Source organism: Ceratotherium simum, chromosome 16 (genome assembly GCF_057802395.1).
Source record: "Ceratotherium simum simum isolate JZ-2026a chromosome 16, ASM5780239v1, whole genome shotgun sequence".
In the NCBI taxonomy this organism is placed as follows: Eukaryota; Metazoa; Chordata; class Mammalia; order Perissodactyla; family Rhinocerotidae; genus Ceratotherium; species Ceratotherium simum.
In genome coordinates this window covers 28,737,252-28,749,325 of record NC_141915.1, presented here as the reverse complement: position 1 = coordinate 28,749,325, position 12,074 = coordinate 28,737,252, and the positions used below count along the sequence as shown (strand labels likewise).

The following is a 12,074-nucleotide window of genomic DNA, read 5'->3' as shown; positions in this document are numbered from 1 at the left end:
AAAAGTGAAGAAATAAAAATAATCAGAAGGAACACTCAATAGTAGCCATAAAGCTTCTCTTTTTTGATGGAGATAATTTTTTAAAACAAAAACACAATAGTTCAACCTGCTATTTCTGGTGGCAAAGGCAAAAGAAAAAATTATAGCTCTTTACTTACAAATATCAGATGTATTTCTTTAAGTACTGTTAAATGATTTTTATATTAGTATCTCTCATAGTACATTATCCAGATTGATGGCACAAAGAACTAACCAATGCAAAAGCTGTGACATTTTGTCTGCCTAGATTTTATGGAAGTAATGAAACCAGCTCTGCAGTACAAAGGGTGCTATTAAATGTCCAGAAATAAACCTAAATATCTATGCACAATTAATTTTTGACAAGGGTGCCAGGATCATTCAATAGGGAAAGAAAAGTCTCAATAAATGGTGCTGAGAAAATTGGAAAGCTACATACAAAAGAATGAAGTTGTACCCCTGTCTAGCTTCATATACAAAAATAAACTCAAAATGGACCTAAATGTAATGGCTAAAGCTTTAAAGCTCTTAGAAAACATAGGCGTGGCCGGCCCCGTGGCTTAGCGGTTAAGCACGTGCGCTCCGCTGCTGGCGGCCCAGGTTCGGATCCCGGGCGTGCACCGACGCACCGCTTCTCCAGCCATGCTGAAGCTGTGTCCCACATACAGCAACTAGAAGGATGTGCAGCTATGACATACAACTATCTACTGGGGCTTTGGGGGAAAAAAATAAATAAATAAAATTAAAAAAAAAAAAATTCTGGAATCTTTTAAAAAAAAAAAAGAAAACGTAGGGGTAAATCTTCATAAATTCAAATTTGGCAAGGGATTCGTAGATCTGACTCCAACATATGAGCAACAAAAGAAAAAACAGATAATTTGGACTTCATAAAAATTTTAAACTTCTGAGCATAAAAGGACATTATCAAGAAAGTAAAAATACCTACAGAATGAGAGAAACTATTGTCAAACCATGTATCTGACAATGGTTTAGTATACAAAATATATAATGAATTCTTATAACTCAACAACAAAAAGACAAGCGACCCAATTTAAAAATAGGAAATGGACTTGAATAGACATTTCTCCAAAGAAGATATACAAATGGCCAATAAGCACAAGAAAAGATGTACAACTTCACCGGTCATTAAGGAAATGCAATTCAAAACCACAAGGAGGGCCGGCCCCGTGGCTTGGTGGTTAAGTGAGCGCGCTCCACTGCTGGCGACCCGGGTTCGGATCCCGGGCTCGCACCGACGTGCTGCTTCTCTGGCCATGCTGAGGCCGCGTCCCACATACAGCAACTAGAAGGATGTGCAGCTATGACACACAACTATCTACTGGGGCTTTGGGGGGAAAAAATAAATAAATAAAATCTTTAAAAAAAAAAAAAAAAAACCACAAGGAGATACCACTTCATAAGCACTAGGATGGCTACAAAATATACTTAAAAATGGAAAATAATTAAGTGCTGGTGAGGATGTGGAGAAATATGAACTCTTGTACATTGCTGGTAGGAATATAGAATGGTGCAGCCATTGTGGAAAACAGTTTGGCAGTTCCTTAAAATATTAAACATAGAATTACCATATAACCCAGCAATTCCACAACTAAGTATATATTCAAAAGAAATTAAAACATATGTCCATACAGAAACTTGTACATCAATATTTACAGAAGGATTATTCATAATGGCCAACAGGTGGAAACAATCCAAATGTCCATCAACAGATGAATGGATAAACAAATTGAGTTCTACACAGACGATGTGATATTGAGTCATGCAAAGGAATGAAGTTCTGACATATGCTTCAACATGGGTGAACCTTGAAAACACTACGCTTAGTGAATAGAAGCCAAATACAAAAGGTCCCATATCATATGGCCTTTTATACGAAATATCCAGAATAGGCAAATAAATACACAGAGAGAGAAAGCAGAGTAGTAGTTGCCTAGGAATGGGGCAAGGGATGGGGAGTGTTTATTTAATGGGTTCTGGGGTGATGAAAATACTCTGAAACTAGAGAGAGGTGGTGGTTGCACAACACTGTAAATGCACTAAGTTCCATTGAACTGTATATTTAAAAATGGTTAATTACATATTATATGAATTTCACCTCAAAAAATAAAGTTTTTACTTCTATTTTAAAAATGAACAGTGAAAAACTCAAAGCTCACAGAGAAACAATCAGGAATAGTGAAAATCTGGGGAGAAACACATTACTGTAGATGGTCAAATACATCCAGGATCAAGACAGGTAAAAGTTTAAAATCAACATAAAACAGTTTTCGAAAAAGCAGTTCTTTTGTAAGAAAAAGCACCTAATGTTTGAAAAAAAATCATTCTTTTTATCTGCATTAGTTCTTTAAAATCATGACAGGCATAGACCTATGTTTCTAATAAATATGGCAATTAATCCAAGTTAAATTATTTACATAGCATCTCAACCCCAATCTTACATAAAACTAAAATCTTAAATTTGAATATTTCAACTTCTTTTCTTCTGTCAAAATGAAAGTCTGAATAAATTTAACAACTGTTAACTTAAAAATTTTAGTCTCATTATAATCACTCCTCCAGGGAAAGTTCTACTCTTTCCTTAAGGAACTCAAAGAAATTCTCATCTCTAAAACAAAAGTCACTCGGCAAACACTGTTAAGAGTCAATTCCAGGATGGTACTCATGCAAATTTCCTCCGAAAGCCTACACATATGTGTATGCTGACATACACCTTTATGGAGATATTTAAACATAGTGAAATTATGAAAGTACTTCTGCAGGGTCCCAAGTGATACTAAAATCTATTAGATAATGACACAATGACTTAAGTTTTTATTCCATAGTTTGGCAGTTAAACTACTTCACTGTTACACTCTGAATTCCATAACCGAATAACATTTCAATATTTAATGAAAAAGTATTCAAAACTCTTCTCTAGGCTTACTGAGGTATTGAGAGAGTTAACAGCTGATAAGACGTTTGTTTTTATCAGAATAGAACAGTCTCATTAAGGTATTTAGATAATATCTAACAAATACACAATTTTTTTTTATAAATATACAAATTCTAATCTTCTTCAACCTCAGTATTCTCAATGATAATATCTCATTATCACTGATGCTATTACTGTTTGTAAGACAATGTGAACTTTAAGTTCCTGAAGTGTATATGGTCAACAATAAAAGCACCGAGATGAAACCAGCACCAAAGGCAACAGAAATATCACAAAATCTACATATCAGTAAAAGAGGAAGGAGAATCTTCACAAGGCAAGAAACAGAGGTAGATCAGGAAACAGACTAATCAAGAGAAAAAGAGAGGTCCAAGATTAATGGTAGTAACAGGAACATGAACAAAATCCTATAATCACTGAAACTTCTTATAATTCTGCCCAAGATCAACCACCTTCCAACCACAAAGGCTGATATCAGGGTATCAAACAGAGCTTGGCGGTTAAAAACAAAGAATACAGAGACTGAAAAATATGTGTTAAACAGATTGCTATTTAAACAATGCTGAACTTGAGTGAATAACTTAATAACTAAGTCATTGTATTCCCATCTGTGAAATGGGAGTAATAATAGAACCTACAGCTCACAAGGTGGTAGTAAAGCAAAATGAGTTATGGAAAGCATAGTGCACGGCACCAAGTACATATTCAGTAGGTGTTAGCTGTTTTAACAAACAGGTGAGTCCGCTGTTACAGATCATACAGATTTGGAGCAGAGCTATGCCTAAATCATACTTACATTCAAAGGCCAGAAACATTTCCACATTATTAGCCTTATTCATAGTATGACTCACCAGTGATGACAAGCACATTCTGCATTAAGGTTAGTCTATGCCAGAGGTTGTTCAAGTGTAGGCTGTGTGACCCTGGGGGTCAGTCCCTACGATCCTTTCAGAGATCCAAAAAGTCAAAACCATTTTCATAATAACACTAAACGTTATTTCCCTTTTTCACTGTGTTGACATTTGCACTAATGGTGCAAAAGCAATGGTAGTTTAAATATACTAGTGGTCATTATATTATTCACTGCCACACACTTTCATAAGGGGTAGACAATTCAGATCTGGCAGACAATTTCTGGACCAAAACAACTAAGGCAAAGAAATGTCATTTGTTGTCAATGATAAAACAAACATAAGCATTCAAGTAAAAAATCATAATTCTGAAAAATTTCTATGCACCATATGAGCTTAAAAACTTGCCAACACTTCAAGACTTTCCTCATAAAAATGGTAATACCAATGTGATTATTTGATATTTCATAATGAAATGTATCAACTGCATGTATAGTAAACCATTATTTTCCAAATGATTAGTGTGTGTTACAAAATCCATGAATAAAAGATCCATTCAAAGCACAAAACAGACAAATGGAGTTTTTGTTGTTTGTTTTTTGAGTAAACAGTTTTAATGAAGTATAACTGAAATAAAGCTGCACATATTTGAAGTGTACAATTTGTTAAGTTTTGACATATGTATATATCTATGCAACCATCACCATTACCACAATCAAGATACTAAACATATCCATCATCTCCCTAAGTTTCCTCTACCTTTTGTAATCCCTCCCTCTTACCTTCTCCCTCCACCAAACTCTAGCCCTACCTCTCCTCCCATTCAAGCAACCACACACCTGCATTCTGTCTAAACTACAGATTAGTCTTCATTTTTCTGGAGTTTTATCTAAGTGGTGCTCTTTTTTGTCTGGTTTCTTTCACTAAGAATAATTAATTTAGAAGTCATTCATGTTGATACATTTATCAAGAGTTCATTACTTTTTACTGCTGAGCGATATTCCATTGTATGGACATACCAAAATTTGTTTATCCATTCACCTATTGATAGAAATTAGGGTTGATTCGATTTGGCTATTACAAATACAGGCATACCTCTTTATACTGCACTTCGCCTTACTGTGCTTCACAGATACTGCATTTTGTACAAGACCCTCCACCAGCAAAAAGATTACAACTTGCTGAAGACTCATATGATGGTTAGCATTTTTTAGCAGTAAAGTATTTTTTTTTTTTTTTGGTGAGAAAGATTAGCCCTGAGCTAACACCTGCTACCAATCCTCCTCTTTTTGCTGAGGAAGACTGGCCCAGGACTAACATCTGTGCCCATCCTCCTCCACTCTATATGGGACGCCACTGCAGCATGGCCCGACAAGCGGTGCACTGGTGAGCGCCCAGGATCTGAACCGGCAAACCCCGGGCCGCCGCAGCAGAGCGCGCACACCCAACTGCTTGCGCCACCGGGCCAGCCCCCGTTTTATTTTTTTAAGAGATATTTTTGCTGGATACAGAATCCTAGGTTGATAGTTTTTTCTTTCAGTCCTTTTAAGATGTTACTCTGTTATCATTTCATTTATATTGTTTCCAGTGAGAAATCTGATTTCATCCTTATCTTTGTGTCTCTATGTAACATCTTTTTTTTCACTGACAGCTTCAAGGTTTCTGTTTATCACCGGTTTTGAACAATTTGATTATGATGTGCTTTGGTGCTTTCTTCATGTTTCATGTGCTTGTAGTTCACCGAGCTTCCTGGATCTGTGGGTTTCAAGTTTTCATCAAGTTGGAAAAGTTCTCACTATTATTTCTTTATTTTTTCTTCCCATCTTCCCCTTTGAGGACTCCAGTTATCTGTATGTACATTAAGCTGCTTCAAGTTGTTCTACTGTTTTGGAATTCATTTTTTACGTTTCATTTTGAATAGTTTTCTACTTCCATGTCTTCAAGTTCATTAATCTTTTCTTTTGCGATATCTAGTCTATCATTCATGTCATTCAGTGTATTTTTCATCTCAAATATAGTTCATTTTCAACAAGCTCAATTTGAGTCTCTTACATCTTCCATATCTCTACTTAACTTCTGGACAAATATGAGTTATAATAACAGTCTTAAAAATGTCCTTCTCTCCTGATTCTCACATGAGAATCCAGTCGTCTTTTTTTAAGCCATACATTCAGAGATTTCCAAAAATGCAAAACAATACAAGTTTTCTCATCAAATACTATTTTTCTTTAGAAAAATTTATTATTCGTGAAAATGTTATGTTAATATGCAATAGGTTTATTATTTTTAAGTGAATTAATAAAATCTTAAGAATTTTTCTGATTTAATTTCTAATTCAGAAAATATCAATAGATATAACCCACGTAAAGAAAAACAGTTCTTGCTCAATTTTGATTGATTGAGTATTCTCCTCATTATTGGTTATATCTTCCTGCCTCTTTGCATGTCAATTAATCTTTGATTGAACACCAGATATTGTAAATTTTACTTTGTGGGGGGCTGGATATTTTTGTGATCTTATAAATTTTCTTGAGGGCCGGCTCCGTGGCTTAGCGGTTAAGTGCGCGCGCTCTGATGCTGGCGGCCCGGGTTCGGATCCCGGGAGCGCCCCGAGGCACCACTTCTCCGTCCAACGCGAGGCCGAGGCCCACGTACAGCAACTAGAAGGATGTGAACCTATGACATACAACTATCTACTGGGGCTTTGGGGGGAAAAAAACTGAATAAATAAAATCTTTAAATTTTCTTGAGCTTTGCTCTGGAATGCAGTTAAGTTACTTAGAAACAATTTGATCCTTTCAGGTCTTGCTTTTACTTGTTAGGCAGCTCTGGAGCAGTGTTTGGTCTACGACTAACTGCTCCCCACTACTTAGCAAAGTTTCCTGACTACTCTACCCAGTGCCCCATGAATTATAAATTTCTCCACTGTAGTGGTAAACAGACACAGTTCCTGGCCCTGTATGAGCACCAGGCACCATTCCCTCTAATCCTTTCAGATAGTTCTTTCCCCAACCTCAGGATGCTGCCTCACACACATGCCCTGATCAGTACTCTGCTAATACTTGAAGGGAACCCTCTACAGATCTCTGGAGTTCTCTATCTGTGCAGCTCTCTCCTTTCTGGTATTCTGTCCAATACACTCTAGCTGTGTTGGTCTTCCTGGACACTCAGCACTGTCTCCTCAACTCAAGGAGTCTGCCAGACTCTATCTCAGTTCCCCCTCCCTGTGTTATAGCTTGAAAACGCTCACGGCTGTAAGATGAGGCAATCATAGAGCTCATTTGTCTGTTGCTTGTCTCTCAGGGGTTGCTTTCATTTGTTGCCTGATGTTCAAAGTTTAGAAAATGTTTTCATTTTCTTTTCCTTTTGGTTGTTGCAGGAGAAAGGGTTACCCTCGTTACTCCATCATAGTTGGAAGCAGACATCTTATACCAAACCAACAGATTTTAATGTAATAGAGTAAAATAAAATTCACTGATATGGTTCCAGATTCCACATTACAAATTACATTTAACAAACAACCACTTGTTCAATTTTAGTGTAATATCAAAGAAGATTCACAACACTCTAAAACCGCTCTTTAAAATGTTCCTCCTTAACAAAAGGTAGATTAATGGTTGCCAGAGACTGGGGGGAAAGGGAATAGGAAGTGACTGCTAACAGGTACAGAGTTTCTTTGTGGAGTGATGAAAATGTTCTGAATTTAGATACTGGTGATGGTGGTAGAAACTCAGTGAATATATACGTTAGTATACTAAAATCTACTGAGCTGTACACTTATCTATAAGGTGAATTTTATGGTATGTGAATTAAAAAGACTTTTCCCAACTACATATGATATTCAAAATCTGTGAGGCCAGATTTTATACATACACTTCAACCAAAACTGCAACAAATTGAATATAATAACAGATGTGAGAATCCAGTTGTCTGTTTTTAATGCATATATTGAGAGTTCCAAAAATGCAAAATAATACAAGTTTTCTCACCAAATATTATTTTGCTTTACAAAAAGTTATTTTTCAAGAAAATGCTATTTATATTAATATGTAATAGGTCTACTATTATTTTAAAATGAATAAAATTTTTGTTTTAATTTTTAATTGAGAAAATATCAATAGATATAACACACATAAAGAAAAACTCTGGAGTTTCCAATAAATTTTAAGAGTATAAAGAGTCCTTAGGCCATACAGCTTGAGAACTGCCAGTCTATCCCACCATACTATGCCAGGGATTCCATACCAGTATACATCTTAGTAATTAACAAAAGTAGTTAATAAAAATGCTAGGAGGAATATAAGTAAACACACACTAAAGTTTGTTATTTAATTGCATAACTTACTTGGAAGTTTCAGGCAAGCCAGCTGAGAGTTCCAGAAACACAGATAAGTAGTAACCACGAACAACTCCATTCCCATCCTTAAAAAAGAAAAAGATGTTATTCAAATACAAACTCCAGATCAATTTAAATGTAAAAAAACCAAACCACGATGATTCAAAAAAAAAAAAACCACACAGATTAATATCTGATATTTGGATTCGGAAGTACTTCTAAGCTTAAAAACAGCAAGAAAAATAATAAAATGACCAAGAGATTTGAGTCTATAACAATTTAAAACTTCTGTACATAAAAAAAGCCATGAAAATACTAAAGCATACAAGTGAAGGAAAATATGAACAACTTTGAAAAGTGTTAAGAGTTTTAACATATACAGAACTCTTAAAAATCAGTCTCCAGAAAAATGAAAACCCCAAAATACCAAAAAACACTCAATTTCACTAGGAATTAGACAAAAAAAATTAAGATAATATTTAAGACCAAAAAAGAGTAAAATAGAAAAAGGTTGAACACTTGATGTTGAAAGTAACTAAATATAATTTCTGTGTTTTATTTGTTAGGATTCCATATAAGATTCTGTCTGGAGATTGAGAAGTTGTTTAAATTTCTATTACAGAGATTTTTACAGAGATAAATATTCCCCTCTGTATTTCTCCAGTATTTTGCTCATGTGTCTACTTTTTTAAAGGATTACGTTTGTTCTAACAATATATATAAACATCTGTTTCCCCAATCAGACTGTGAGGGCTGAGAGCAGGGATCCTATTATTCATCTCTAGTGTCTATTGGGATATAACTATAGAGAGGTACAAGTACATTTCTGCGCTACTTTGCTCTAAAAGGTCCTGAAGCAGCTTTCAGGATATGACATGGTAATCATTCAATAAACACTAATGAATAAATGAATCATCAGTTAAGTGAAAACAGTCAGACACAAAAGATCATATATTGTATGATTCCATTATATGAAATTCTGAAATTCTGAAATATGAAAAGCAAAACTATATTGACAAAAGCAGATCAGTGGTTGCAGAGGGGCATGGAAAAGAGAAAGAAGGGATTAGCTGAAAAAGGAAATTAGATAACTTTTGGGCATCATACAAATCATGACTGTGGTAATAATTATACAACTGTATATATTTGTCAAAACTTGCCAAAATTGGTGAATTTTATTGAAAACAAATTATATCACAAATTACATTGATTTTAAAAATCAATCAACATCCTTGTTAAAATAGCTGTGTTCTTCTTTTGAATTATGTTCCCAGAAGAATTTCCCTGGAGTGAAATCAATCAATTAATAAATAAAAGGAAACGAACATTTTCCACTCCAGATCTTTATCAACTAATAATATGAGAAATTTCTTTTTTATTTAATTTTTATCATAATTTTAAGCGACAAAATTTGCTACTCTTATTTACATGCCAGCCATACCTATAACAAAATACTGGCTTTTCAGATTTTTCAATAGGCAGAGGATTGTGGAAAGACTGCAGCAATGGCAGCAGTTTTTGCAACTCTCCAAATCCAAACATAAAACAAAAGATAACTGGACAGCAAAACCAAAAGCTCACAAACAACATTTATAACAAAATTACATGACAGGTTGTCTCCACAATCCCCAAAATACAAACAGGTAAAGACATACCAATTACAACCACAAAGACCTGCATGATATCAACAACTGTGTGGTAGAAAAAAGGGGATGCAATGGGGTATCTAATAGACCAGAAAACAGAAAATCACAAAATGGCCAAGAGTTAGCCACTGAAAAGTATCATGAGCCAAATACTACAGCTAAAACTGGAAAGAGCTGCTCAACATAATACCAACTGAGTACAAGGAGGCCTAATATAAAAAATTCTGAAAAGTAAATTCAGTCTAGTCACTCTATAAACTACTGAAAATGAATATTTAGGGCCTTTCAGGACATGTCCAAAGACTGCAAAGAACTGCTATGAGTAAAATAAAAGATAAACAGCACAGAAATAATAGAGACAAAGGAAGAAGGCCCAGTTAAAGTGGAGGAGAGCCAGAAATCTCTCAGAAAGCAAGGCACCATATTTTTGATTGCCATAGCACACTGGATGCCCACATGCAAAAGAATGAAGCTGGAAGCCCACACCATATACAAAAATTAACTCAAAATGGATCAAAGATATAAACCTAATCCTAAAACTATAAAACTCTTAGAAGAAAACACAGAGGAAAAGCTTCATGATATTGCATTTGGCAAAAATTTTCTGGATATCAAACCAAAAGCAAGAATAGACAAATTGGACTACAAGTAAACTCAAAACTTGTGTGCATCAAAGGACACAATCAGCAGAGCAAGAAGGAACCAAAAGAACGGGAGAAAATATGTGTAAATCATATACCTAATAAGGGGCTAATATCCAGAACATAGAAAGAACTCCCACAACTCAACAACAACAAACAATCCAATTAAAAAATGGGCAAAGGACTTGAATACACATTTCTCTAAAAAGGATATACAAATAGCCAAAAAGCATATGAAAAGATGCTCAACATCACTAATCACTAGGGAAGTGCAAATCAAAACCACAATGAATACTACCTCATACTCATAGGGATGGCTACTATCAAAGAAACAGAAAACAAGTATTGACAAAGATACGGAGAAATTGGAACCCTTGTGCACTGCTGATGCGAATGTAAAAACGGTACAGCTACCATGAAAAACACTATCGAGGTTCCTCAAAAAATTAAAAATAGAATTACCATATGATCCAGCAATACTAGTTCTGGGTATATATCCAAAAGAATTGAAAGCAGGATCTCGAAGAGATATTTGCACACTCACGTTCACAGCAGCATCATTCACTATAGCCAAGAGGTAGAAACAACCCAAGTGTCCATTGACAGATCAATGAATAAACAAAATGTGGTATATACATATAACAGAATATTCAGTCTTAAAAAAGGAAGGAAATTCTGACACATGCCACAAGGTGGCTGAACTTTGAGGACATTATGCTAAGTGAAAGAAGCCAGTCACAAAAAGACAAAAACCATATGATTCCACATACATGAGGTATCTAGAGTAGTCAAATTCACAGAAACAGAAAGTAGAATGGTGGTTGCCAGGAGCTGAGGTGAGGGAGAAATGAGGAGTTATTGTTTAATGGGCAGAGAGCTTCAGTTTTGCAAGTTGAAAAAGTTCGGGAGATTGGTTGCATAACAACATGAATATACTTAACACTACTAAATGTACACTCAGAAATGGTTAAGATGATAAATTTTACGTTGTTATATACCAAAATGAAAAAGGAGAATAAAGAGCTAAATAACATCCCTACAGACAATGAAAGCACTCCAGAAAAACATATTCAAAGAACAGATCAAAATTGTAACCTATTTCAGAACAACCTAAAAGACACTAAGAAAATAATATGACAACAAAAAAAAGTGACATGAAAGAATAACACAGAAATAGAAAAACTCAGAAATCAGGTGATGGAACTAAGGAAAGAATTAGAAATAAAAAGTTATTTAAGAAATAAAGACTGAACTAAAAGGAACATAGCAAATAAGCACAACAGTTTATATCTTTAAAAAAGTGAATGAAGGAAAATTTTAAAAATAAAAATGAAATGAAGGGTTAAAAAGATTAGAGAGAAAGTGGTAAATACTGAAGACAAAGAAGATTCAAAATGCAGATAATACAAGTCCCAAGAAAGCAAACCAAAGAAAGGAACAAAACAAATATTTAAAACTATAATTAAGGAAACGTTTTCTTGGAGAAGACAAAAAAAAGATCTAAAACTACATATTGAAAGAGCCCAGCATGTACTTGAGAATACTGACCCATAAAAACCAAAATATACAGTAGTAAATTCTTAGACTTAAAAAGAAGATGATTTTATGGGCATCTAAACAATATCTGCA

The 12,074-nt window shown here is 34.7% G+C and overlaps 1 protein-coding gene across 16 annotated transcripts in view; it reads right to left on the bottom strand.

The window, feature by feature from the left end:
- The window catches only part of TRIM37 (tripartite motif containing 37), a 187,189-nt gene that overhangs the window by 90,386 nt on the left and 84,729 nt on the right, over positions 1–12,074 (bottom strand). For all 16 annotated transcript variants that reach the window (XM_087440895.1, XM_087440894.1, XM_087440893.1 and 13 more), the window contains one exon: positions 8,168–8,244. In XM_087440895.1, coding sequence (XP_087297021.1) covers positions 8,168–8,244 — 77 coding nt within the window. The remainder of the gene's footprint in view (positions 1–8,167; positions 8,245–12,074) is intronic.